The sequence below is a fragment of the Symphodus melops genome (assembly GCF_947650265.1).
Source record: "Symphodus melops genome assembly, chromosome: 9".
Classification (NCBI taxonomy): domain Eukaryota; kingdom Metazoa; phylum Chordata; class Actinopteri; order Labriformes; family Labridae; genus Symphodus; species Symphodus melops.
Window position 1 is genome coordinate 1,719,200 of NC_136699.1, and position 27,278 is coordinate 1,746,477.

Below are 27,278 nucleotides of genomic sequence, written 5' to 3' on the forward strand. Positions count from 1 at the left end.
GATAATCTGAGGTTAGTAACTCTGATCTCCAGTCAGTGATGTGTGAACACACGGGGAGAGAGACGGGTCACTTCCTTCCTGTCGTCTCAGCATAATGGAGGAGCTGGTCCAAACTCTCCACCTCTCATAGTACAGTGGTAATGATCTGAGGTCCAACACTAAACTTAAACGGCATCCTCCAGTGTTGAAATATGAACTCCTGCAGTTCCTGGAGTGTCCACTAGAGGCTGGCTGCAGCAGCACAGGAAGTCACATACACACCCATTCAAACAGCCTGTTTTTACAGACAGACATGAACATGTTCACAGCACATAGGTGTGATTAGCTCATGTCTCCATCCACACACTGTACGGGGGGAATGTTTTGATGACTCATCAGTTTTGATTGGATGAAGGATCAGAGTGATTCACAATAAGGCGTGTAGCTGAGCTGATTGACAGGGTTTGTTAGGAGGCTTCATGTTTTAGTTCACAGCGTGTGTGAAGTTGACGTCTGTTTCGGGCAGGTCATAAAGATGCATTAAGTTTATGACGTGTGTGTGTGTGTGTGTGTGTGTGTGTGAACACGCAGACGTACAGATTTGCAGCCTTCAGTCACAAAGCAGATGTTCTCCCCCCCCCCACACGCGTGTAAAATAACGTCCTTCAGACACGGGAAGAGGTGGTGCACGTTGTCATCTTTACATCTCGTCTTTCTTGGCGGAGTTATTGTGTTAGTCGGCAGCTTTTTTTTCCCCCTGGGTTGCAGCCGAGTCCCAGCAGGTGATGCTTTCCTCCCCAGACTTAATGGGGACTTTTCCATTTGAAGTCTGCTCTCTTTACGGCCCTGCTGCTCAAAGGCACGCGGGCCCTTCAGTCCTAATTGGCACCAAAGGCTGCTTATTAAACTGTATGGAAAGGAAGGTGGAGACTGCAGAGGGATGGCAGGGGGGGGTTTCAGGTTTGATGGAGTCCTATTGGTCAGGTGGGTTATGTCCAACACCCGGGATGTGTATTTAACCCAGCCGGTCCTGTTGGCGCTGTGAAGACGGCCTCCTGAGGACGGTGAGTATGATGAGGATCCGGAGAGAGCTCCAACTTGTGTCGGGAAGTTATCAGATCCCATTTTTGATGATGTGTGGTTTGTGTGTTCTTCACTCTATTCTTCTTTTCAGGTTCATGATGATTTCTTCATTATGGTTGCTGGGAGCGATCTGCTGCCTGATGTTCCTCCCAGGTCAGATCTCATCCAACAAATCCCCAAAATGACAGAAAACACCTTGAACCATGTCATGTTTAAAAACCCCTTTCTCTCTTCCAGGCCGGCTGGAGGCCAAATCTTTGTTAAACATCATCCAGCAGGAAGGTCAGAACTCCTCTTCAACTTTTACTTCTTTTTTAAAGAATTATTATATTATTTGTTTTTAAGGTTGACTGAGTTTGCTCCCCTCTCGCTCGCCTCAGAGATGGTCCCTGTCGGGGATCTCAGCATCGACTCAGAGAAAGCACACGGCTTCCTGACTCACTCCAGACCGAAGCGTAACGCGGACCCGAGGTGGTACAGGGGGAACCCGGACTTCCAGGCGTACTACCGCTACTACAGCAGCATCGGACACACCGAGGGGGTGAGACGCTTCACACACACACACACACACACACACACACCAGTTTCCAAGATGTGATGATATGTTCAGAGGCGCTGCTGGTTAACAGGCAAGGCATGCAGCTGCTCGGGGCCCCAGGCCTGTAAGGCGGGGGCCCCTGAGTGCTGACTAAACCGAAGCTGAGGTTCTTGTTTTTGTCCTCTCAGCTGTACGAGATCGACAAGCTGCGGATGCTCTACCAGCAGATGAGGTACCTGGAGCACACCTACGGCCCCAACGCCTCCTACTTTCAGAGCAAGCTGGGAGTCCCCGTGATCATGTGTGACCCGGCCACGGACAAGAAGTGCAAAGCCGCCCCCCCTCCCCCTCCCATGAAAGGGGTCCCGAGGCCCACGGAGCCCCCGGCCACTCCTCCTCTCGCTCCGTTGATCTCTCAGGCCGACGTGCTCTACCTGTGCAACAAGAAGGATCCCCTCTGCAAGCCGCACATCGTCTACATGCCCACCGGCTCCGTGCCCGTGCTCTGCGACCCCCGCTACCACCCCCACTGCACGCCCCAGAAAGCTGCACCGGAGCCGGTCGCAGTGCAACAGCCTCCTCCGATGAAGTCCGCCCCTCCTCCTCCGATGAAGTCCGCCCCTCCTCCTCCTCCGATGAAGTCTGCCCCTCCTCCGCCTCCGCCTGTCCTCGTCAAGAAGTCTCCCCCGGCGCCCGTCCGCACCTTCAAGGCCATGGAGTACGACTGCGACCCCTACTGGGACCCCGACTGCCTGGTCGACCACCCACCCAGGCCCATGAAAGGGAAGGTCATGGTTCCCCCACCGCCGCCGCCACCGCCTCCCATGAAAGCGGAAAAGATAGAGGGGCCCGCAGAGGAGCCGGCGCCGCCCGCTCTTGTCCCCAAGAAAGTCGCCCTGTACCCTTACCCCTACTACCACCCGATGCCCTACGACCCCAGAGATGATCTGTACGACCCGGCCCGCTTCCAGTACCCGCAGCCCGCCGCTTCAGCCGACGAGCCTGCAGAGGACAGCCAGTGAAACATCCAGGACGTAAAAATGAGACTGACCTCTTCAGCCCGACACTTTTAAACATCCAGACTTCCAAGCCGAGCTCAAGCTTTGAAAAGTTGCAGCACTTGTTTAAAAACTGTATTTTTTTTTTTTTTTTTTTTTGTATCTCTTTCAGCGTCACTGCTCTGCTTGGTGCATGTAATGCAAATGATGTTTGGGGTTAATTAAAGAATAAAGAAGTCAAGTCATCCTGCTTTCATTTGACTGTTGAATGTTTCCCTCTTTAAGACGCTTTGCATGGAGAGAGAGAGAAGCTGCAGTTTCAGACCTTTAAAATAATCTAATCCCTGATAATCAGTTTTCACTCCAGTCTGTTTTATAATGAGCTGAAAATGTGAAGGTGAAAATGTTTCCTCTGCACCACCTGGCCGAGCGGGGAGCGGTGCAAGCTCGCAGGCTGGAGGTCGTTACCTCAACTTCCGCTCTACATTTAATACCCATAAAAACGCTGACTACTGTTAGACCCCCCAACTCTGGAGCCATACCCCCCCCACGCATTCAGACCTGCAGGGCCAATCGAACAGCAGGAGCCCTACTTCAAACACCAAGCTCACTGCTAACACGCCTGACAATAAAACCTGCAGATACATTAGCGCCGCTTCACTCTCCCACGCGGCTCTTTTTTTAACGACTCGTGTGTTTCGTGCAGGCGCCAACCCGTGTAGCGTCCAGCATACGAGAGCTCATTAAGAAGAGGAGTCAAAGTCCCATGAAAAAAAAACCTCAGCAGATGATTTATTACATACAGAAACATGACAGAATAAAACAAACAGGGTGAAATAATAAAACATGTACAGTGGATTCATCGGGGTGAGAGTGTGTGTGTGTGTGTGTGTGTGTGTGTGTGTGTGCACGCTGGAGGAAGAGTCTGTGAGCAGCTCTTACTGATCGATGTGTTAAAGTGCTTCTCTGACACACTCGTGGCTGAACAGGGTTTGAAGAAGCTTTAAGTGTTTTTTTTTTCTCCTGCTGACGCTCAACATACAAACAAACTCAAAACAGAAACACAAAAAAACGGAGAAAAGAAAGAAACTGCAGCGCTCGTTTCGTCTCTCTGCTTCTCCCGCCCTTAAAAGAAGAGTCCCCTCATCCTCCGGCCGATGCCCTGCCGGTCGTACAGAACGTTGAACTTGTTGATGAACTGGTTCATACTGTTGCAGGTCTTGGTGATGGTGCCTAAGTACGCCATGAGGCCCACGTCGTTGCATTGCTGCAGGAGGAGGAAAGAGGACATCGTTACTAAGTCTCCATCAGCTGTGTGTGTGTGTGTGTGTGTGTGTGTGTGTGTGTGTGTGTGTGTGTGTGTGTGTGTGTGTGTGTGTGTGTGTGTGTGTGTGTGTGGCTCGCTTACATCGTAGAAGTCCGTTTTGAATTTGATGGTGCTGAGGACGGGCAGTCTGTGACACAAGGCGTTGGCTTCTCGGAGGATCTCGTGGTTAAACGGCACCTCTCCTGTGGTGCACGAAGACGGACGCAGAAGAGAGAAAAAACAAACATGTTAAATCACAGAAACAACGAGTAATTACGGGGGCGTGTTTTTTTTTGGGGGGGGGGGGGGGGTCTTCCTTTTAACGAGGTAAGGAGGGAGGAAAGGAAGGGTCCTTATTTCAGAACAGCTGTTTCCTTCACTTAATGTCACATTCTTTACTCTCACAGCCTCGTAAATAAAAAACAAGCCTGCCGTCACTCACCTGCCTCCACGGCCTTCACGTACTCCAGAATGATCTTCACCCGGCTGTGCAGCATCTTTATGGCGCTGTGCTGGGCGATGAGGTGTTCAGCAACTGGAGAGAGAGGGAGAGAGGGAGAGAGAGCGAGAGAGAGAGAGAGAGAGAGAGAGAGAGTTTAATTCAGACAGAACATAAATGTCTGTTTGATCTGAAAGCGTCAGGACGAGGAGAGAGCTGAAGCCTGCAGCTACCAGAACAACGCTGACATCTAGTGGCGAGATCTGACAACCACCACAGGAGGTCATTTAACGGCCCGTCCGTGATTGGACGACGAAACGACCCGGGGCTCATGGAAAACTGAAGCAGGAGTCAAAAACAAAAGCCTGAGGGGTTTGTAATTCGGCACGCAGCTGAAACCCTCCGCTCCTCCTCCTCCTCCAACTTATCTGACACCGTCACCGTGACAACCAGATTGCACAGAGGACGTCACACAGCTGCAACGTCTGCGAGTGACCTCTGACCTGTCGAGTTTTCCCCCGTGCCGGTGGCGGTCATGCGAGCGACGTGGTCGACGCCGATTCTCTCGGCTTCCTCTGTGGCCAGCGTGTACGTCAGCTCGGCGAACAACATGGTGGCCTGGGTGAAATGAAACACAAATAAATAAACAATAGACTCATCTCTCTGTGGGAAGCGTGCGTCGTAAACGGTATGAAACACAAAAACTACCTCGCCACTGATGATGTCGATCACAGATTCATAAACGCTAACAGGAAGCTGAAAGAGAGAGAGAGAAAAAGGAGACGTTATTTAAACGCCACCATATTTGATATTCTATGTTGTGGTGCTTTCTGGTTCTTTACGTGGATATGGCGTCGACTCACATCCGTGTGTTTGGTCATCGGATTGAGCTTGAGGAAGAGAGGGCTCTCGATGATCTCGCACACCTGAGAGAGGCGAGAGAGGAGACAACGAGAAGAAACACGGTCACACGGTACTCAGAGAAGGGGGGGGGGCTCAGAGGAGGGGGGGGGAGATTTACCTGCTTGTGAATGTGGATATCAGACGGGTCTGGGGGGCCGCCTGTGGTGTACCAGCCCAAGAACTCCATTTCTTTAAAAACCTGTTTGACTGAGAGACGGGGGAAACAAAGAAAATGGCGTCAAGATCATGTTGATGATGTCACTTCCTGAAACAAAAGCTGGCCCGATGCTGGAGCTGCGTTCTTACACTGCTCCTCCTTGGTGTAGTAGTATTCCTTATCGATGTGCACGCGCTCATCGATGGTGTGAGACAGCAGCTCGAAGGAATTCATCACCTCGATGTTCCTCCCTTCCTGCTTCCCGATCAGCGCTCCAATCACTGAGCAGCAACAGCATCGAATAAATCACATGACTCTGTGCGTGACGTCGCTCGTGTGTCTCTGCCGTCATACTCACCCTGCATCGGGCGCCCCTCCTGCGAACGGATGCGGATCCAGTGGTCCGATATGTTGAGGATGACCAGCGGGTGTAAGGCCACCGACACGCTCCCAGTGACGCCTGCTGCCATGACGCTGGGGCCGGCTACAGTCACACAGAGACGACCATCAACACCTCTGACATCATCTGACCAACCAATCAGATGCTTCACATTTAAAATCCTCAAACTTTCTGTTTTACATGAGTGTAGTTCTGATCCAGGTTTCTGTCTGTTCTTCATGAGTCTGGTTCTGATCCAGGTTTTTGTCTGTTCTTCATGAGTCTAGTTCTGATCCAGGTTTCTGTCTGTTCTTCATGAGTCTGGTTCTGATTCAGGTTTCTGTCTGTTCATCGTGAATCTGGTTCTCTTCCAGGTTTCTGTCTGTTCTACATGAGTCTGGTTCTGATCTAGGTTCCTGCCTGTTCTACATGAGTCTGGTTCGGGGTTTTTGTCTGACAGGTCAGTTAATAAGGCCTCGGTAGATCTTGGATTGTGGTTTTGGGATACCGGGTCTGGGTTCGTGTGTTCTGGTGGGTTCATGGTTCGGTTGACAGAGAGATGGATTTGTTGACAGCTTAACAGCAGAGCCGTGGACGTTAACACACTTTCACCTTTAACAACACAAACCTCATCACTTCCGTTCACTCACAGCATAAGGGAAGGAGGCGCGTGACGGTCTGCACACAGTTTCATGTTGATATCCGGTTAAAAATATAAAGATAAGTGAGAAATACTCGCCTGCCCCGTCCACTTCCATTCCTCCACCATTGCTGGTCGCCATCTTGTCCGGTAAGCCGCGCAGGCGCACTGCACTGTTCTCAGAAAAGAGCTCGCCCGCTTTTTTCCGACGGCTCTGATTCCGGAAGTACAAATCCACCATTCAAATCCTCCTTTGACAATTTACAAAAAAGAGATTGAAGCATGGAACCATGACTCCAATACTCGTGATTTTCAAAAAATTTATTCAGCGTAAGAACGGCTTTAAATAACGTAGAAAAGCCAAAGGTAAAAGACTGTATACATGTGTTTTCCATAATTAAAGCCCTACACATCCCACAATCCTTTGACAAGTTTATCACTGGAGCCAACATGGCTAATAATTAATTTTGGCCCCGAAACCTGTTCTCGAAACACTTCAATTAACCTAGCTTTAAAACAGTTTGTTCGCATTAATCTCTAAGAAAATAACTACATCACCCACAATCCTTCAGTGTCACGGCGACGTCTCTGATTGTTGGAGACCGCTGTAACCATAGAAATATTTACCGCCCCCGCGTGCTTCGGCTGTACTGCCACTCCATGAAGTTTAACACAAACTAGAATATATTAGGACATTAATATTTACAATATGAACACTACAAAAAAAAATAGAGTTAGAAAGAAGGTTCGTGTACGTTCAGACCATAGACTGTCAGACAGAACGTAGGAATCGCAGTGGATTCTGGGATGTGTAGTTCCTTGTACTAAAAATAGTTTCCACGGTCTGGAAAACTTGCCTTTAATTCCTTTTTTAAGCCGTTTTAGGCCGAATCAAATATGTCATAGTCCGTAGTATTCCGTTAGATTTTTGGCTTTATTCCAGTTATAAAACATTAATATCATGATTTTCTGAAATGTCAATGGAGGATTTGAACAGGGTTATTTACTTCCGGAACCAGAGCCGCCCAGGATGCTCTACATTACTGTCATATATTGGTTTATAGGAAGCTCGACTGGGTTGATCAGAGGAAATCAATTGTGTAGCATAAAGAAATATATTTAAAGTCTTCGGTGTTCGTGGGAGAGGGGGGGGGGGGGACCTCGACAGGTCCTGTGCAGATGTTTCCTGGGGACTGCTGATGTGAGCGCAACCTGTGTGCGTCGCGGGTTTAGTCCGTGTCCGAGGGGTTTTTCCAGAGTTTTGTTTACAACATGGATGAATTTAAAGGCTGTAATCTGGACTTCTTCCCCGAAAACATTTTAATAGACGTGCTGTCATATTTGAGCGTGCGGGAGCTCGTGCGAGCCGGAAGGTAAACAGTGTGACTCCTCGTGTGTGTTATAACTGAAGTCAGCTCTTAAGTCTTTGTTGTGAATCCTCTCTCATCATCATCATCATCATGATTAAACTTCTCTGTCGGGTTTGATTGTGTCTGCAGGGTGTGTAAAAGATGGAAACGTCTCGTTAAAGATCAAAGACTCTGGAGACTCGTGGACCTGACTGCATGGAAAGGAGTAAGAAAAGTTTGTGTTGTAATCTCCCTTTAAACATTTTTATTTATTTTAAAGGAGGGATAGAAACTAAACTCTTGATTCATGATACTGGGTTAACGATTTACCTTCCAGAATGACACTGTAGACATGATGATGAGTGAAACAGATTCCTATTTGTCAGTGTGGAGCTTCTCTTTAAATGCTGCATCATGTTGGTTTGTGCTGTTTGTGTTGTTCTAAGTCTTCTTGTGATATCTGCACACAGTTTTGGTCTCTGTTGTCTTCTCACCGCTTTTTATTTTCTCTCTTGAAGCCAAAATGCTTCCACACCTTCGATTTATTTATTTTTATTATATTTTTAAAATATTTGTTATTATTATTTTGAATCACATTCAAAATAATAATAGCTCGGCGAACTTGACATTCTTTGTGTTTTATTCTGTACTGTCTTTTCTTCTCTGGTGATGTATAAATAAAGCTGAGTTGAGAGTTGAATTAACGCTCACCAAATTATCAAAATTTATTTTTTACAGAGTACCGGTGTGAACCTCGACACCTCTGAATCGATTTATCTGGATTGTAGGATTAATCTTTACATACTCTACAGTGTGCCGTCTCTTTAATGAGAGAAATTCAGACAGGTTATAACACTTATAACACTGGATATGTCATTAGTTTTTATCTTCAATGTCAGTTTAGTTTTAGTATTTCATGCTGGAGCAAACAATATCTTGTGCAGCCAACATAACTATTTTGCACACACATCTCTTGTATCCATGTGTTTGAGTCAAAGACTTGTGCTGTATTTTGGAAACACACGATTTTTGTGAATCTTCCTCAGGATTTAAATTTCCTGAGAGCAAATCAATATGTGTGTATCGTTGCTACTTCCGATAGAAACCTCTCTCTCTCTCTCTCTGCTGTGCACCATGTGTCAGGTGACATCCCGTATCCTCTGGCTCCTGCTGCGTCAGTACCTGGGTTGTGGCCTGAGGTGTCTACGGTTGCGTGGCTTGCTGCTTTCTGCCCGGGGGGGCACCTTCCTCTCCGAGTCGTGGCTCAAAGCTCTGTCCACAAAGTGCCCTCGCCTGAGTAAGCTCTATCTGCTCCACGCAGACCTGAGAAGTCTTTCCAGTTGCCAGATCCTACCTCTGTCTTTGCGTGTGCTGGAGCTGCGTGGGTGTGAGTTGCCGAGGGATTTTTTCAACCAGACTCCTGCGCCGCCCGCTCAGTCCCAAGCCACCTCTAGTGTCGCCAGTCAACAGCAGAAAAGGGACCACAAAGGCAAAGGGGTTTCCTCTCGATCGGGGATTGGTGTGGAGAGGTTAGTCCTGAACAACGTGCCTTCTTTCACGGACCAGCACCTGCAGAGTCTGACGTCCTGGGACAGGCTGAGTCGGCTGGAGCTGAAAGACACCTTTCGTGTGACGGCAAACGGGCTCAGGAGCTGCGCTGCCAAGGACGGCGTCTGTGGTGTGGAGGGGCTTTCTGGTCTCAAGTTTCTGGAAATAGGAATCACTGGGCGACAGGGCTACCAGTTACAGATGGCCTCGCTGGGTCTGGGGGCGGGATGGCTCGGCCTGGAGGAGCTCAGTCTGGGCGGTAAGGAGGTGGGGCCAGGCTTGCTCTGTGCCAGCCGTCTGAAAGACCTGAAGTGTCTCTGCCTGTGGGCCTGCACGCTCAGCGAGATGCAGATCGTGCGAAGCTGCAGGATGCTCCGCGGGCTCCGCCGGCTGGAGTTCTTAGACGTGGTCTTCCAGCCTCGTCAGTGTCCACCGGCCGAGGACGGCGAGGGAGGGGGTGGCAGCGGTGCAGAAGAGCAGGAGAGCGAGGAGGCTGCGGGTGGAGATAACAGCGAGAACGACGAGAACAAGACGCTGGACGCGAACGATCCCATTCCGAGTATACGTCGCTCCCTGGCCGTGCTGCTGCCGTCCTGCTCTCTCGTTTTCACGAACTGCTCCGTCCAGATCAGCACAGACTGATTTATACTTTATTTTAGAAAAGTGCAGAATGGTAATGATTCAATAAATAATTGAGTATTAACTGTCATAGGATCACAAAGTCACATGATGCTGCTCAAGTGTGCTTCATTTACATAATCGAACAAAAAAAAAACACTCAGACTGACCTCTAGATGTTTCCTCGACGTCAGTAACCAGAGCAGGATTCACTCGGGATCTAGACCTTCTAGATATGTGGTTCTCAGCTGGTCCGGCTTCATGACCCACAAACAACTCCTCCGTGAAATCTTGTGACCAAAATTTGTGATATTTACAAAAAAGTTCTCGGACTTCAGAATAAAGACGTGATCGATCAAAGAAATAGAATGTAAATTTTTAATTAAAAGATGATTCGACTATCCGCTCTCATGGTAAATAAAGGTAAAAAAAGACAACCTTTTTGAATCCTCCTTGCCAGGCATGCCCGCTGAAAACTGCTCCAAGACCCACTTCTGGGGTCCCAACCCACCAGTTGAGAACCACCGTTCTAGATAAATTTAATGTAGAATCTAATTCAGGGCCTCTCTTCTCTGTAATATTCACTCCTGTCTTTCTTTTCTGTAATGAGAGGATATTTTTTGAACCATTTTTTGTCAAACTTGAATAAAAGCTGACTTTTAATGGAGATATATAATGACTGTGACATTGTAACTTTTTTTTTGTTCTAAATCTAGAAAATCAAATGAAACAACCTGATGAAAAAATATTCTGTTTGATGATCTGATAATATTAGTCTTAAGACTCGCACAGTTTAGTTAGAGCGACATAAGCAGGCGTGAGCAGCAAATGCAGAGACCTGAAGCTGTTTCCTGTTCAAGTTCAGGACACTTTTCTGTTACAAGCAGGAAATTGTCACTTTAATTCTAAGTAAACTTCCAATAAATGGCTTGTTTAATTTTTATTTTAGTATATTTCTTACATTTTACTAATCTACAACTTAAATAGAGGGGGGCCTGGAAAAACGTGTTGTTTGAAATAACAATATTTTAAAGTGTTTTTAAGTATGGAAGAAGGGAAATAAAAATATATTTCTACTATTTCTATAATAGCCACTCTTCTCTTTCACTCCAGCACTGTAGGCGGCACTAAAAGGTCTTAAACGCCATTTGCTACCCTCAATTAAACAGAAGAAGAAGAGGGCGGGTCCGTTTTTGACTGGCAACGCTGTGCACGAATCACACACATCTCCCTGAGGCAGCACTGACCAATGGGAGCCTTCTGTGTTCAACGTATCGACCAATCGTGTTGTAGAAGGGAATCTTTTTGAAAACGTTGGCGGCCAGGACAGATAGTTTAAAAACACCGGAGGAGGACGTACGTCGCTTTTTTTTAAAAACACTTTTAAAACTTCGAGATGCAGGTACGTTTAGTTTTCACTTTTTGAGAAAAAAAGGATTAAATAATGATGAACACATTAAAAACAATCCGAATAAGAGTTGTAGTTTCATATCGCTCGAGCTGTCTGCGGTTTTGAGCTAACCAGCTAACGTTAGCGTTAATAATGTCTACGTTTACCCCTCACAAACAATAACAACTTTAATAATTTATATATTTTTATCACGTATAATATTTAAGGAGGCTCGGTGAGTTTATTCCCCTGGATTTTATCCGAGTTATTTCGGGATAAATTAAGTCTCAGGGATGAATAGATCTTTAATGGTCGACCCTTTGTTGTGTTTCCTCTCATCCTGGGACACAGTTGATTTATTTTCCTGTCATAGAAAATAAAAAGCAACAACAATGCAGCAGCCAGTATGTCCTCCTTCTAACATTAGATTCTGGTCCTGAATGGTCTGGATTCGTTTGGACCAGAGAAGGTAGACCCCTCCACACGGCCGTCAGATATGAGAGCAGTTATCAGGTGTTGCAGCGATGGAAGCGGGCAGTGGAACTGCTTCAGATAGAAGTGATTGTACCCGAGCTAAAAAGCCTCTGCATGTTTCTAATAAGCTCCAGCAGCAGAAAGCTGCTCAAACTAGGATCAATGTTGGAGATGCTTTTGAAACATGGAGAGAGGTTAGAACGCAGAAAGCTTTACAGACCCATGCAGAGCTGGCTAAACACTGAAGCTACAGTGTCCACCACATGCAGAGCTGGCTAAACACTGAAGCTACAGTGTTCACCACATGCAGAGCTGGCTAAACACTGAAGCTACAGTGTCCACCACATGCAGAGCTGGCTAAACACTGAAGCTACAGTGTCCACCACATGCAGAGCTGGCTAAACACTGAAGCTACAGTGTTCACCACATGCAGAGCTGGCTAAACACTGAAGCTACAGTGTCCACCACATGCAGAGCTGGCTAAACACTGAAGCTACAGTGTCCACCACATGGCTCAAATGGTCAGAGTTTATCTGAGCTGTTTGTGCTTTGTGTCTCAACAGAATAAGGAGAATTATGAGCCCAGAGGTTTCCAAGGAACGGTAAGATATACTAATCTTTCGTGAACAGTACTGGTTGATGATGAGGTTGTAAATGTTGTTGAAACGTTTGTTTGCTTCCAAAATGAATTTTGTGTTTTTGATTGCCTTCTTTAGTTCACTACTCCCAGCATGTTGGGAGGACCTCAGCGTGTTCTGGTGAAGCCACGAGCTGATGACAAACATGCCATCACAGGTACGTGAACACCTTGAACATGAGGGCTGACTTGACGTTGTGATAACTTATTATCAGCCCTACTTCACACACACACGACAAGATATGTGAGAGCTCTGATTGTGTTCTCCTTTAAGGTCCTGGTAGGGATCCTGTCTGCCCGTCTTCGAGTTCAGTCTCAAAGTAAGTTCACGTCTTTAGACATCTCAGGTTCTGCTTCGGTTTCTCGAGCTTTCCTTTGATTTTTTTTTTCCCCTCTAATTTTCCTTTCATCAGGAAGGTTTCCATTGATGACTTCGACATCGGTCGACCGCTGGGAAAAGGCAAATTTGGCAACGTGTACCTCGCAAGGGTGAAGAAGCTGCAAGCCATCGTGGCGCTTAAGGTGTTGTTCAAGTCTCAGATGGAGAAGGAAGGCGTGGAGCATCAACTCAGGAGGGAGATTGAGATTCAGGCACATCTTAAGTGAGTACCCTGAATGATAAAATAACGGCCCCCCCTTTGATGAGATGCGGGCGTGGGGGACTTGATTTTGTGGACCATCATTAAATCGTTGTCTCTCTTCAGGCACCCCAACATTTTGCGCTTCTACAACTACTTTCATGACCGTAAGCGGGTGTATTTGGTGCTCGAGTATGCCCCGCGTGGCGAGATGTACAAGGAGCTGCAGAGATGTGGAAGATTTGATGACCAGCGCACCGCAACAGTAAGACTGCAAAGATTTGGGGGGGGGGGGGGGGAATGTGTTGTATGACTTTGGGGAGTTTCACACCTTAGGTGGGTCGTTTTGTCTGAGCCGATTACCCCGCTGGTCTGCGTTCACATCAGCAACATCGTTTCGTACCCGAGTACACTCACTCTGTAGCTGGATGGACTTGTGTGTAAACTAAGATCCGGGTCCCTAATGTGGCATCCCCTTATTTGCTGTTTCTCCTCTTATCTTGTGTTTAAAAGACTCGGTGAACCATGTGAGTTAAATTCTTCGACCTTGTCAGCGTGTTTATCTTTTAAATCAAATTGGAAACCTCTTCACGTTCGCAGTTCATGGAGGAGATCTCTGACGCCCTGCTGTATTGCCACGAGAGGAAGGTGATTCATCGGGACATCAAGCCAGAGAATCTGCTCCTGGGCTACAGAGGAGAGCTGAAAATCGCAGACTTCGGCTGGTCAGTCCACGCCCCGTCTCTCAGGTGAGGATCCACGGGCCGCGTCGTAAAATCAACGCACACCTGTTGCTGCTATAAAGCTGTTCGACACTGCAGCATCAATAATCTGCTACTCTTGTTTCTCCGCCAACCTTCGATCCAGGCGTCGCACAATGTGCGGGACGCTGGATTATCTTCCCCCCGAGATGATCGAGGGTCACACCCACAGCGAGAAGGTGGACCTGTGGTGCATCGGGGTCCTCTGCTATGAGTGCTTAAGTGGAAATCCACCATTTGAAACTGCCAGCCACTCAGAAACATACAAGAGGATTACAAAGGTTAGTGTCAGCTTAATTTATTTGAGTTTGAGGAACTGGAAACATTTGCCTGATGATCCTGGTTTAGAAATCAGGGAGGATTTTAATTGCTCTCCTTACTCGGACTGTTGTATCCTGTTGGGGAGGTTTTTAAAGTGAATAAAGACCATGCTCCTGTTTGCAGGTGGATTTGAAGTTCCCTAAACACATCTCGGTGGGTGCACAGGACCTGATCTCTAAACTTCTCCGCCACAACCCCACCGACCGGCTCTCACTGCAGAGTGTGATCGACCACCCCTGGGTGCGCTCTAACTCCCGCCGAGTCCTACCCCCGATCTTCCCGGCGAAGAAATCCTGAGTCCACGTAGTGCGGCTGCTTTACCCCCGTTCTCACTGGCGTGGGGGGGGGGGGGTCTTTAATCTATCCTTCACCAGAGACTGCATGTTTCAGCATGTTTGGCTCTCACTGCCGCAGGCTTCAAACTGCCAAACACATTTTATGGTTGGTTTAAATACCCAGAATGTTATATTGTACAGTGTGATGTTTTTATCTATGTCTAGTTTCTTTGAGATGTTGCTTCTTTTTCTTTCTCCTCTGAAGATTTCTTAAAATGGACACGGCTCTGCTCTGGATGTCGATACCAAAGTGCTTCTGTACTCTGCCTAAACTTAATCCTCATGTAGTGTAAGATGACGTGTTTTTTTTGGGGGGGGGGGGGGGAATTATGTTGTTTGAATTTCTAATAAATATTTTTAAAAGGATTCTGGAGTTTTTAATGAGCTGAGCCCAAATAGTGTTAATATGCTACATGCCCAAACTGAATGAGGGCGACATTTCAGATCATGAGGTGGACGTATGTTGGAGTAATCCCAGGGTGCGTCTGTAGAGGGCGCTACATAGCATGTTCTGCAAATCACGTCATAGTTCCCAGATATGAAACCAATAATTTCACCAGATGGCTTTAAAAGTACGTAAACCGCTTTATCGTCTTTCTGAGACTGATGTTTCAAGCCACGAGAAAGTGTGCACGTGGGGAGTGGGGGGCCTTAAAGGGACAGTAGTTGATATGAGGGCTTTTACCTGACTCTAGTACCAGATAAATAACATATAAAGCTGTTTTAAAGTTTTCACACACTGACAACGTGAAAGGTGAGCACGAAGATAGATGCCTTTGAAAATACCTGTCAGCGTCATTTCTCAGGTTTTACATTGATAACGCCAATATACGGTTATGCTGTCTCACGGTAGCGTGGCCGAGCGGTCTAAGGCGCTGGATTAAGGCTCCAGTCTCTTCGGGGGCGTGGGTTCGAATCCCACCGCTGCCAAGATTCTTTTGATTGAATACAACCACGGTGATTTGTTTTCAGATAGAATTTTTGTTGGATGTGTTTATGCAAAGAAGCACAGCCGAACCAAGCAGTCAGTCTTACTATTGTTTTATTTTTTTATTGGTTAAAATGACGTTCTTTATTTAACGTTTAAAATTTGAACAAACAGGAAGTTGACCACAAACTGCTACTGCTAATTTGCTGTATGTTACTTTGTGGATATTAGTTGTGTATGCTATTTCTTTACTAATAAAATAAAAATAAGACTCAGTGAATCAAGTCTGATTGATGCTGTTCGTCGCTAGAGGTCACCATAGCAACATAGCTTCTTCAGAGCGCGCGGAGATTCTCGGTTAGCGATAAGATCAAATATTTAATATTAAATACTCAAATAAATATGATTAGAAATTGAAATACTGCTCCCTTTAACCTCAAGCTATACATGAATCTTAACGTATTTTAAAATGTGTTATAAAAAAGAAACTTCTATTTACTACTTCCGGTTTACTTGTTCCGGGTCAAAGCTGCTTCGAACTGCCGAACCACAACAGCGGTTTTCGCGTCTTTTCGTTGTGTTTTCACCTGCTGTGTTTCAGGTTTTTAATGATTTTTAAAGACAGAGGAGAGACTCAGGACGTGTACTAAAGACCCGACATGTCCGGTTTACCTCCCGGGGACCCGCAGCTGGTCTCCATGATCGTGAATCATTTAAAAACTCAGGGGCTCTTCGACCAGTTCAGAAGGGACTGCCTGGCTGATGTCGACACAAAGGTTAAACTTTAAACACTTTTAATTCACTTGATCATGTTCAAACCTTCACTTCATGTTGTGTCACCCTTCTTTCTTCTTTGTTGGATTTATTGGCTGTAATATAGTGATGTGTAAGGGTCTGTCATACTAAAGCTGTGTCCTCCTTTAGAGGTTAGATTCTGGTCCTGAATGGTCTGGATTTGTTTGGATCAGAGAAGGTAGGCTGTTTTAAGGCCCCCCGCCCACACATACAACCGTTTTGGTCAAATCCATTCACTGGCTCCCCGTCAAACTCATGATTTAGTATAAGGTCTCCCTCCTCACAAATCAGTGCATCCACGGATCTGCTTCCTCCTTACCTCCGGGAGCGCCTCATCCCCCAAGACAACCTGAAGGCCCCCCCAAGACAACCTGAAGGGTCCCGCTGCTTTTAAACGAAGCCTTAACTCATCTCTCAAAAAAAAGCTTTCTGCTAATTTCTCTTTGGATGTTTTACATATTTTAACAAATCTTTTATTCTTTTAAACTTTGTAGAACTTTGAGGTTCTCAAGTGTAAAAAAGCTCTACACAAAAAAATTATTTATTATTATTAATACTCGCCGAATTAGTTCAAACAAACCAAACTGTTGATATCTTTTCAGTTGCATTGTGGGTAATGTATGCACAAGAAACCGAGCCCAGCTTTGATGCTGACTAAGAAGCGCTCATGCTGCGACCTCCAACAGGCATCAGGGCGGTTTGCAATCAGACGTTCCTGTGATCAGGTGAAACTGCCCAAATACTCATAAAAGATTTTTAACTGGATGTCTTTTCTTTTTTTTTTCTTTTGCAGCCTGCTTACCTGAACCTGAAACAGAGAGTGGATAACTTTGTCTCCAATCACCTCTCGAACCACACATGGAGCCCTCATTTGAACAAGAACCAGCTGAGAAACAACATCAGACAGCTGGTGCTGCAGTGAGTGTGTGTGTGTGTGTGTGTGTGTGAGAGTGTGTATAAGACGCTGAGAAAGGCTTTCATATTAAAGCCTGCTGTCTCTCTCAGGTCGGGGATGCTGGAGCAGGGCGTGGACAGAATCGTGGCCCAGGTGGTGGATCCCAAAATCAACCATATCTTCAGGCCGCAGGTGGAGAGGGTGGTCCAGGAGTTTCTGTCGCCTGGCAGCTGCTCCGAGGAGCCGCCTCCCCCGCTGCCTTTGACTGAGACCAAACCAGACAGCAGCTTCCTCGAGCCAGGTTCGCTGAACGCCATGTCGGATTTGCGATAAAATATTAAATAAGTAAAGATCCCTGGATATCTTACTCATCACTCCTTTGACTTTTTTCATGCCGTTTTTTACAGCCACGTCGTCCGCTCCGCCCCCCAGCGACGCCATGTCCATCCTGGAAACCATCTCCTCCCTCAACCAGGAGGCCAGCGTCAGGGCCAGCTCCAGCACGGACAAAGGTCGTAAAGCTCCAGACGAGCCGACGCAGCCGAAGGACGAGGGAGAGCAGGACGTGGTCATGATGGAGGAAGGAGACAGCATCCAAGAGGGGAAGACGCCGGAGCAGACTGGGGAGTCCGCGTCTGAGGTTCAAGAGTGTGAGGTGAAGATGGAGGACGTTCAGGAACACTCAGATCCCCTCAAGGAAGGGTTGATCGTGGAGGTGAAAATAGAAGATGAGGAGTCAGAAGAGACGGAGGAGGAGAAAGACAAAAATGCAAACGAGGACAAGCAGGAGGATGATCCGCTTAAATCTACAAGCCAGGCCAAGCAGAAAGCCCGAGAGAGGATGAAAGAAGGTGAGGACCCTCGGTGTAACCTGCATGTTTTTATTTCCTGTATCCACCTTTTAGGTCAAGCTTTCTTTATTTGTCTCCCTGGGGAGAAATTCTTCTGGGATACGGGATATAATTACTGCAGACAATACAAGAAATAAATAAAAAAATATCAGCGTGTGCTTACATATCCACACTACAATCACACAGAGCATGCACACATCAGAAACACATCCTGTTTCATACATAGACATACATTCTCGTTTCCTTACTGGGTTTTTTTTTTTTTTTTTTTTCATTTTCTGTTATTTGCTCCTTAATGAGCTTTTTAAGATCCTCTCATTCTCTGATTTAAATAAATATCAAGTTTAAACATTTTGGGGGTTTTTTTTAGCTGTTGGGGGTCAAAACGGGCGGCATCCTCTTAAAGTTTAACAACAAAAAAAAAAAAGTAGGATGCTAAAAAAGTCCCAGATTGTTGCTTTAATATTTGGACATGAACATGCTTCTTATCCATGCAGAATACTTCCTGGAGGATTCCGACCTCGAGGGCCTGAGCGACATCACGGTGAGCTCGGTCCACACCAGCGACCTGTCGTCCTTCGAGGAGGAGAGTGAGGATGAGGAGCTGCAGTCGGACTCCTCTGAGGAGGGCGAGCTTCAATCAGACGGTCTCACCTTTTCATTCCTCCTTCCGGTTTTTTTTTTTTTACCGGACGCGTTAAAAACGGTTGGTCAGATAAACAGGAAGTGACTTTTGTTCTCTCTCAGCAGACGAAGGTGAAGGAGCAGAGAAGAAACAAGGTGACGCAGGAGAAGAGCGCAAACCTCGCCGCAAAGCCTACATCCACAAGCCGTTCCTGTACTCCCGTTACTATAGCGACTCAGATGATGAAATCACCGTGGAGGAGCGTCGGAGATCTGCGGTGAGTTCTGTCAACGTTAAAGAGACAATATTCAAAATCTATCGGCTGTTTCTGAATGTTTAACGGAGCTGGATGAATTCAGTGAACGTCTGTCTTTTGGTCGTTTTCTGACAGGCGAAGGACAAAGAGAAACGTCTGCTCAAAAGACAACAGAACCGAGAGCGCATGGAAGACAAGAGGAAGCAGAAAGCTCTGCAGGCTGAAGAGCAAGGTACCCCGACTTTATTTAACACGAGGAGTGGAGACGTGTAGCACGCCTTTAAATCTCTTTCCTCTGGATCATTTCAAGATTTAGTTTTGCACGCTCGAAGAATTAGCGAATCGAGTTTTCAGGTTATTCTCTTCCTGGCGTCGTCGGTATCGATGTGACGTTAAAGTCACACCTCGTGTTGTCATATTCATTCTGTGTGCATCCTTCACGACCTTGACTTTCTGCACAGATCACAAGAAACAAAAGAGCGGAGACTCTGGGGGGCTCGAGGGCCCCCGGGCCAAAGAGGCCCGCAAAGAGAGGAAGGTGCTGGAGAAAAAGATGGCCCTCAGCAGGAGGAGGAAGCTCGACTCAAGGTAGGACATGGAGCAGTCAGCTGCTTCTTTAGTTTGATGAGCTTTGGCGCCCCCCGGAGGTAACTGAGGGAAACCGCTCCGTCCTGAGACTCTCAAAACGCTCTATAGATCATGTGTACGTCGTGTCTTATGTGAGGTAAAATGCTTTGAATGTGTTTCCCTTTCAGGAGGGAGGGAGACGTGTCCAACAAAAGGAAAGGAGACTCCGAAGGATCCAAGAAAGGGGTAAGTCCAAGTGTCCGTGATGGACCAGATTTCATCAGGAGTGACACGACTGAAACTGATGTTCTGTGCTTTTCTTTTGTTTCAATAAGGAAGTGAAATCTACAGCAGCAAAGATGACGCAACCAAGATTAGGTCGAAATCCGTCCGAGTCGGCGTCTTCTGACGAGAGGCACAGAAGAGCGAGCGGCAGCGTCTCTGAAGACTCCAGCGACACCAAGAAGCTGGCGGACAAAAGCCGAACGCACTCCTTCATTCTGGAGTTGGAGCAAGGTTCCCAAGAGGCGCTCCGACAGCGAACTGTCGGGAAGTTTGATCGGCTCTACCGCAAAGATCTCTCTCTCTCCAAAGAGCGCAAAGAGAGAGAGCGCAGCTCGACGGACGAGCGCGCCAAACTCAAGCAGAAGCAGGAGAAGAAACCGGAGCATCAGCTGGACGAGGCTCAGCAGAAGGAAGGGGCTTCTGTGAAAGTGTCCTCCGAGGACAAGGGGGACAAAAAGCCGAAGGTTAGAACGGAGAAGAAGACGGCGTCGACTCCAAAGGAAGGGAAGTCGTCTGTGTCAGACGGTCAGGCAGACGAGAGTCCGAAAGATGCTCCCGTGAAGAAGCTGAAAGCTGCGTCCACGGAGGCCGGCAAAGCAGAGAAGGACAAAGACAAAGTGAGGGAGAAGGAGAAAGAAAAGAGCAAAGACAAGGCCAAAGGAGAGAAGAGTTCAGCGAAAGCAGACGTCAAGCAGCTGCTCCGACCCGACTCCACCGGCTCCTCTGAGGAGCGCTCCGATCTGGAGCCCGGGTCCGACAGCAGCAAGAAGAGAGAGAAACACTCCAAGGAAGTTCTGAAGAGGTCGAAGAGCCACGGCGAGGACCGAGCCGGAGAAAAACCCAAAGTGAAAGAAGGCGAGAAGGAAAAGAGCAAAGCAGACCAAGACGGCCTGAAGCCGAACAAGCCGAGCTCTGACAGCGATCCAAAAAGAGCGAAGACGACAGAGAAAGGAAAAAGCTTAGAGAAATCTAAATCCAAATCCAAAGAGGAAGCAAAGACGGCGTCGTCATCGAAGGGGGACAGTAAAGCTCCAGAAGTAAGAAGTGCGGCGGTGAGCAAACCTGAGAAGAAGAAAGAACAGAGGAAAGTGGCCGAGGAACCTCTCCAGGAGAAATCAGAAATGAAGAAGAAGAAAGTGGAGAAGAAGGAGAGAGTGTCAGAAAAGAGAGACGACGGCCAGGAGCAGAAGAAAGCAGCCAGAGACGACAAACCGGACAAATCTGAGAGGCCCTCAAAGTCTGTGGTGTCCTCTCAGAGTCCCGATGGCGAGGAGCCGCTGAGGAAACCGTCTCTCCTCCAAGACGCCAGCACAGACTCCGATCCCGTCACCACCACCGTCACCACCTCCTTCTCCGACGACACCTGCGACGCCTTGAGCGACATCACCCCCGAGCCACCGGAGGGCGAAACCGAGTCCCGGCTGGGCGAGATGCCAGCCATGCCGGCGGAGGCCGACGCCCTCCTGGCTCTCATGGACATCTGCACTTCGGCGGAGGCGAGGCTGCCACGTGAGGAGGAGGCGCCGCCAGAGCTGGAGGACGCCGACATGAAGATGAAAGAAGCGGCTCTGACTCTGCTCTCCATGGATCCTGACAGCACGGTGTCCTCCACCTTAATCTGCCCCGAGGCGGAGGGGAGCGAGGCCGCTCGTCCTCCTCAACACGTGGAAACGCCGCCGCCGCCGATGGATGTGCAAACAACGGCTGATTCAGCCAACGAGACGTCAACAGTCACATCTCAGGAAGCTGTCGAGCTCCAAAAACCAGAAGCTGCAGGTGAGATCTGAGAAGTGCTCGTTTGAAAAGCTGATGTCAAAATGTTCCTCTAAAAAAAAAAAAAAATCCTTCTCTCTTAAAGATTCGTCTGAAACAGCAGAGAAAGAAACAGATGTTTCCGAGGTCGTTTCCGAGGTCGTTTCCCAGCCGGCGGCTCCACAGGTACAAATCACACATCTGTTCGACTGGACTGAAAGGAAAAATCCACAAGCTGAGAAAAATGAACTCAGACCGTCAGAGGAGGAAAGGCCGGCTCCCGAAGACCTGGGACCTCCAGACTGACCCCGAACCGAGCGCACAAATATATCAATCAATCAGCTTTATTGATACATGTAATACAAAGAGCTGAACATGTCATTTAAATATCAAACTTCAGGCTCGGCAGGTCCCTGGGTCTTTAGTTCCCGGGAATCGAACCCCCCGACCTGCGCTGTGAAACACTCCAAGGCTGCTGTTTTTATTCACCTTGTTGCAACGAGGGCTCCGATTGGTCCGACGCCCTTCGTCGTCATGAAAGGACATTTTTCTCAGCCTGACGCTTTCTCGTCCAGTCGAATCGACGTTTGTTGTTTTGCTGTTGGATCCAAAAAAAAACAACAAAAAAAGAATTTTAAAAACTGGTCATTTCTCACATCTTCAACACAGGAAGTCGAGACCACCTCAGATGAAGCTCAGGACCAATCAAAAGAGGAGGAGGAGACGCGCGGTGACGAGGCGGCTCCTGACGGTAAGCTTCAGCGCTCTCTCTCTGTTCGTCCCCGCGTGACGTTTGCATCCTGCTCATCCTCCATAACCGTCTGCTGTGTAGAAGCTGCGTCAGGAGAGGCTGTCGTCGAGTCGGCTCCTTCAGAGCAAAGTCAGCCGGATGTGACCGACGCAAAAACAAGACCTGAGGTGACGGGATTCAACTTTTTAAAAACCTGTAAATGTTTCCGTGAGATGAAATGTTAAACTCCCTCGTTTCCACACGCAGACACAGGAAGTTAAAGATGAAGACACGCGGGCTGAGATGGACACAGAGCACAGTGAGTGTTTTCTTTACAGAGGAGACGCAGCGACCTGACCTTTCCTCTGCTCCCGATCCGGTGTCCGAACATCCTGAAACACGCCGGCCTTCAGTCGTCACACAGCGGGCACGACGATGATGTGACCTCGGATATTTTAGATTTCTCCTCCGGTCCTCGATGTGTGTCTGATCTCAAAGATGTGAAGCTGAATAAACGTCGCGGTCAGGGTGTTTCGTCGGGTTTCAGGGATCGATTATGGGAACGGATTTGGCTTTCCGTCGTCCGTGAAGAGATCGCTCTGTGTGCTGTCAGACTCATGAAGTGTTTTTTTTTTTTCTCCAGGTGAAGCTGAGACGAAGACGGAGGAGGAAGAAACGAAGAGTGAAAATGAAACTGTGAGTGTTCAGTCCCTGATGACTCTGAGTGTGTTTTTATATCCCTCTTCACTAAACGATGTCGTCATAAAAACCACGTTCACCGAACAAGTCCAGATATATCAGATCTTATTTTTAGGATGTTCAAAGCAAAGGAAGAGATGTGAACGAATCTGTTCAAACTGTGTGATCTAGGTTCAGGCGGAGCCGGTGATCCTGGAGCAGACGGAGAAGCTGAGCGAGACCGGACCGGAGCCTTCGAAGCTGCTCAAACAAATCAGTGAGTCTGACCAACTCCTTAAAAAAAAAAAAAACCTCCTGATGTGTTCGTGCTGAACACAAACGGATGAATTCCCATGTGGACGCTTCCATTCAATGGTTCGCTGTTCGTTTGAACTTTCAGGTGATGTTTCCAGCACGGACAGCCAGGAGGAGGAGAAGGCGTCTGACCTGTCAGAAAAGGTAACACACACATTCTCCATTTTAAAAAAAAAAAAAAAAAAAAAAAAAAATCCAGCTCTTGTGTTTGGGAAAACGTGGAGGATGACGATGACGCTCTTTTTTTTTTTTCTCCGTCCGTCAGGAAGAGAAAACGGAGACGAGAGGAAGACGCAAGCGAAAGCTGTCCTGTCAGAGAGACGCGTCGGGGAAAGAGTCCGGTAAAACCAGCAGTGGTTTCATCTCAGCGTCAGACTTTAAAGATAAATCGGCGTGTTTGTGACTCTGTGTCATTTATTTGACCTTCACCAGGTGACGAGAACGACGAGAAGAGGAGTAAAGAGCAGCCGGCTGCAGAGGTACGCAGCGTCTCCATCATGATCGTTAAATGCTAAGTGATGCTGTGTGAGCACGGCAGCCCTGCAGCGTTCTGCTCTCCCAGGGAGGCTTCCAGAGTGCTGGCCAATCAGAAGAGAGGGGGGATGTGGGGGAGGCGGGCCTTAAAGGGGCAGCAGCTGCTGAAATGACTGAAGCCGGTTTTCTAAGTTTGAAAGGTTTCCCACACTGCCGAACACGAGGAGACGATGGGAGATCTAAGAACAGTACGATTGATTTTACAGGAAGCTGATCGGGGGAAGGAAGTGGAGGCGAGAACGCCGCGCAGGGGTCGATCTTCCAGAACCACAGAGGAGACGGAGAAGGAGCGACAGGAGGAGACGCCGAGCCGTGGGGGGAGACGTTCAGGAGCTAGTAAGAGTCACCTTTAACCTCTGATGATGTCACAATCTGAACAAGGCGTGCGATTGGTGAGAAGTTTTATTCACGTCCGGAATGTCGTTTATCTTTCGCCTCAGACGACCAGATGACGGAGGAGGATAAAGACGAAGACGGAAGCGGTAAAAGTTCAGCCAATGAAGCGGCGGACGCTGAAGCGGTAAGTAAACAAACGCCACGAGTCGCATCGCCAGCTGACACGACACAGACACTGAATCCTTCTGTTTCCTGATGTGCAGCGACCTGAGGGGGGAAGTGGATCAGAGGACAGCGGAGGTCAGGAGAACGTGTCGTCTTCTGTTCCTGAAGGAAGCGATGCTGCAGGAGGCTCCGACGCCGCCGCGGGCGCCACAGAGACACGTACGTTACAAAGTGTCGAGGAAGACTCTGCACACGTCACAAACCAAAGAGGTCAGCATCTGGAACGAGCGATGGTTTCATCGTGCTGACACCTTTGCTTCTCTGGTGTTTTTCAAATATCGATCATATTTTCTTTTCCAGGGAAACCAACTCTGAAGAGGAAGCGCTCCGAGGAAATGGAGGAAAATGTCGAGGTGAGAATTTTGTCGACTTCTCTGTTATCCGATCTGAAGCGTGTGACCGTGAGTCCTGATTCAAATCAAATATGTCTGCAGGAAATGGCGACTGAAGAGGAGGCGAGGGAGGACGACACGCAGCCGGATCAAAGCGAGCAACGACCTGACGAGGACGGAGGTGAGGGAACGAGAAGAAGCACGTGACGTCAAAGTCTCCCGTCTGTCTTCATACAGACAAAACACTTCAATTCATTTTTCTTCCTCTAGTTTGCACGCCGTCTGCTCGCCAGGCCGAAGGTCAGGAGGAGACGGAGGAGGAGGAGACGAGCAGCGAGAAGCTTCCAGATAAGGTTCGATTCATACACCAACATAAAGCTCCAAATGTTTTGGGGGAATTTGGGGGAAACTTGAATATTTCTTTTTTTTTTTTTTTTTTTCCAGGTTGAGGAGGAGCAGGAGGCGACTCCAAAGAAACCGGGCCGGAGGGGCCGACCGCCGAAGGCAGCAGCAGCAGCAGCAGCAGCAGCCGCCGCCGCCGCCGCCAGCGAGGACTCAGGTGAGGAAGTCATCAGACGTCTCCGTCCCACATTTTTTTAAATGCCCCAAAAAAATCCAGAGTTGACATGAGATCAAACATATAATTTTTTGCGAGCGCTTTCGCAGCATGAATTTATCCTGCGAGGAGAAAACTATTGTTTGAGCGCAAAGCAGAATCTCGCCAGACGCCGTCGTGAACATCGATAACGAGCCTCATTTTATCAGCGGGGATATAACGCCATCAAACTCTCTCTCTCCTCCAGACAAGAAGGACAAAAAGGCGGAGGACAGCGAGCAGAACGATGACGAAGACGAGGACGACGGCGGCGAGAGAGACGAGGAGGGAAAAGGAAAGGCGACCAGAGCGACCACACGGGCGGCGTCTCGTCTGGAGGCTGAAAGGTCATTACAAGGCGTGGTCAGAACTTTCTGTGTTCAGGGTTTGAGTTAGTGTTGACCAGAATACAAGACGTGCAGAGGGCTCCAAGACCCCGACAGTTAGGGACTGGAACCCAGTCAAGACCAGGACCAGGACAGGCGAGGGCCAAGATCTGAACGTCACAGACCAACATCACTCTCGCCACTTCCTGTTCGATCAAGAGCGCCAAAGCAGAGACTGTTGTTTCATTTTTGTTGTTTCTTTGTTTTGCAGAAACAAGCCAAGCAAACCGTCGACCCGGGCGAGTCGTCACACCGGTAAAGAGGAGACGGCGGCGGGCACGCGGTGAGTTTGACCAAAATCTGGAATCTGAACATTTCCGAGTTTTACACGACAGATGAATTTACTTCACTGCAGGTGCTCGTCGTCCCGCGGTTCATCGTAAACTCATGTAACCATGACGACGCATCAAACGGGTCTCTCTGAATCGACGGAGACAAATCGTCACAGCGCCTGGAGATGAAACGCACTGACACTTGCTCCTTGTTTCCTTCCCACAGCGGGACGACGAGGGGCCAGGCTGCAGCGGCGAAGGGGGGCCGCAAAAGGGAGGCCAGCCCCCCTGCTGTGCGAACGCGGGGGGGACAGAAGTCAGAGGAGCCCCCGTCCAAGAGAGCCAAACGCTAGAAAAAAAACAAAAACATGAAGGCGGCGATGTTTGGCTCTGACCGCAGAGGCTCCACGACGCAGTGAAAGTATTTCTCCTTGGCGGGCGCTCCGGGGCGTCTCAGAGGGGTCGGCCTGAGGACCCCTCCTGCATCATTCCTCCGTGGACTCAGGCGGACCGGACCCTCTGCATCTATTTCAAGTCAATCAGAGGCCTGAAGACGCCGCCGTCACCCGCTCACCAGGAAGTCATCGTGAATCATTGTCTTCATTCTGTGAATGAAAGGAGTCGTTTAAGTTTTAGTCTTTTATACGTGGCGTTCAGGAGGTGACGGGCGTTAAGTGAGAAGGTGAGGTGTGTCGTACCTGGACGTTTCTACCCACACCGAGGTCTTTTTTTTTTTTTTTTTTTTTTTAAACTGTTTTAGAATGAACTGTTTGTGAATATATCTGTTAGAAATCTTTCTTACCTGTCAGTGCAAACACACACGTTTCATAAATGTACAAAAATACAGTTTTTGCTTCATTTTTTTAAAGTTTGAACGACTTCAGCATCTTTAATTTCAAATTCTTAAGAAATCAAAACAGAAATCCTGGCCGGATTCCCACGAGCTTAAATAAGCTCCCACTTTTAGAAACAGACGAAACTTCTAGATTAGTTTTCCTTTAGCAAAAATATTGTAACACGATTGTTGTGGCTACAACTGAAATCCAAACTGAAGTGCAAAATCCTGCAGTTCCCCGAGTGTCCACTAGAGGCAGGCTGCAGGTACCTGCCTCTGTAGTCATAGAAGGAATGAGGTGAGCAGAATGAACTTCTAGAATATTTTCCCTCTCCCCAAAAATCTCGCTCTCGATCTTTGATGGAATCAAAGTTTCTTCCGTTCCTTCCGATGACCTCGATTTGAACTCTTTGTTTACAAGAAGACGATCTCGAGCACGGTTAAGATTAAACCTCTTTTATTTTTTTATCATTCATTCACCCTTATTATGTCTGCAGACGCTATCTCTCCCCCGCTGTGCTTCCTTGGATGGATGCGCTGTCCGTGATGTGTAAATAGCCACCAAAGGCATCAGCCAATCACGTGGCAGCGAGGAAGAGGAGAGGACATTCCTGCCTGTTAATGGGGGATAAAACTGACAAACTGGGAATGAA

At 48.0% G+C, this 27,278-nt stretch overlaps 5 protein-coding genes across 9 annotated transcripts; 4 read left to right on the forward strand and 1 right to left on the reverse strand.

Annotated features, from left to right (window-relative positions):
* The first annotated feature begins 814 nt into the window (after positions 1-814).
* Positions 815-2,844, forward strand: and4 (actinodin4). 2 transcript variants are annotated; one of them, XM_079352889.1, is made up of 5 exons: positions 815-1,043; positions 1,154-1,215; positions 1,300-1,344; positions 1,443-1,603; positions 1,789-2,844. In XM_079352889.1, exons 2-5 carry the CDS (start codon positions 1,158-1,160, stop codon positions 2,620-2,622), a joined length of 1,098 nt encoding a protein of 365 aa, XP_079209015.1. In that variant the 5' UTR covers positions 815-1,043; positions 1,154-1,157; the 3' UTR covers positions 2,623-2,844. The 2 variants fall into 2 exon arrangements, with proteins under 2 accessions (XP_079209015.1, XP_079209014.1); XM_079352888.1 differs by having other exon boundaries at positions 815-1,215.
* A 523-nt stretch (positions 2,845-3,367) lies between these two features.
* On the reverse strand, positions 3,368-6,673 carry cops6 (COP9 signalosome subunit 6). 2 transcript variants are annotated; one of them, XM_079352055.1, is made up of 10 exons: positions 6,522-6,673; positions 5,762-5,887; positions 5,553-5,684; positions 5,365-5,453; positions 5,186-5,269; positions 5,052-5,099; positions 4,847-4,961; positions 4,347-4,439; positions 4,007-4,107; positions 3,368-3,865 (listed from the first exon to the last, which is right to left on the reverse strand). In XM_079352055.1, the coding sequence occupies exons 1-10, from the start codon at positions 6,661-6,663 to the stop codon at positions 3,725-3,727; spliced, it is 1,071 nt and encodes a 356-aa protein (XP_079208181.1). In that variant the 5' UTR covers positions 6,664-6,673; the 3' UTR covers positions 3,368-3,724. The 2 variants fall into 2 exon arrangements, with proteins under 2 accessions (XP_079208181.1, XP_079208182.1); XM_079352056.1 differs by having other exon boundaries at positions 5,207-5,269; positions 6,522-6,658.
* Positions 6,674-7,181: 508 nt separating this feature from the next.
* LOC306829139 (F-box/LRR-repeat protein 12) lies at positions 7,182-10,639 on the forward strand. Its single transcript, XM_079352048.1, has 3 exons — positions 7,182-7,795; positions 7,922-7,997; positions 8,915-10,639. Exons 1-3 carry the CDS (start codon positions 7,695-7,697, stop codon positions 9,959-9,961), a joined length of 1,224 nt encoding a protein of 407 aa, XP_079208174.1. The 5' UTR covers positions 7,182-7,694; the 3' UTR covers positions 9,962-10,639.
* A 580-nt stretch (positions 10,640-11,219) lies between these two features.
* aurkb (aurora kinase B) lies at positions 11,220-14,796 on the forward strand. The gene is made up of 9 exons (XM_079351941.1): positions 11,220-11,339; positions 12,365-12,403; positions 12,518-12,596; positions 12,713-12,758; positions 12,852-13,040; positions 13,143-13,281; positions 13,617-13,765; positions 13,884-14,058; positions 14,222-14,796. Exons 1-9 carry the CDS (start codon positions 11,334-11,336, stop codon positions 14,393-14,395), a joined length of 996 nt encoding a protein of 331 aa, XP_079208067.1. The 5' UTR covers positions 11,220-11,333; the 3' UTR covers positions 14,396-14,796.
* Positions 14,797-15,750: 954 nt separating this feature from the next.
* Positions 15,751-26,455, forward strand: bod1l1 (biorientation of chromosomes in cell division 1-like 1). 3 transcript variants are annotated; one of them, XM_079351523.1, is made up of 29 exons: positions 15,751-16,137; positions 16,950-17,074; positions 17,162-17,352; positions 17,459-17,902; positions 18,400-18,549; positions 18,650-18,804; positions 18,919-19,015; positions 19,245-19,371; positions 19,539-19,596; positions 19,686-21,411; positions 21,494-21,573; positions 22,057-22,138; positions 22,220-22,305; positions 22,385-22,436; positions 22,761-22,813; positions 22,988-23,072; positions 23,196-23,254; positions 23,376-23,451; positions 23,543-23,589; positions 23,851-23,980; positions 24,085-24,164; positions 24,244-24,364; positions 24,506-24,558; positions 24,640-24,718; positions 24,808-24,890; positions 24,982-25,096; positions 25,341-25,479; positions 25,730-25,801; positions 26,017-26,455. In XM_079351523.1, the coding sequence occupies exons 1-29, from the start codon at positions 16,021-16,023 to the stop codon at positions 26,141-26,143; spliced, it is 4,809 nt and encodes a 1,602-aa protein (XP_079207649.1). In that variant the 5' UTR covers positions 15,751-16,020; the 3' UTR covers positions 26,144-26,455. The 3 variants fall into 3 exon arrangements, with proteins under 3 accessions (XP_079207649.1, XP_079207651.1, XP_079207650.1); XM_079351525.1 differs by having other exon boundaries at positions 15,752-16,137; positions 22,994-23,072; XM_079351524.1 differs by having other exon boundaries at positions 15,752-16,137; positions 18,653-18,804.
* The last annotated feature ends 823 nt before the right edge of the window (positions 26,456-27,278 follow it).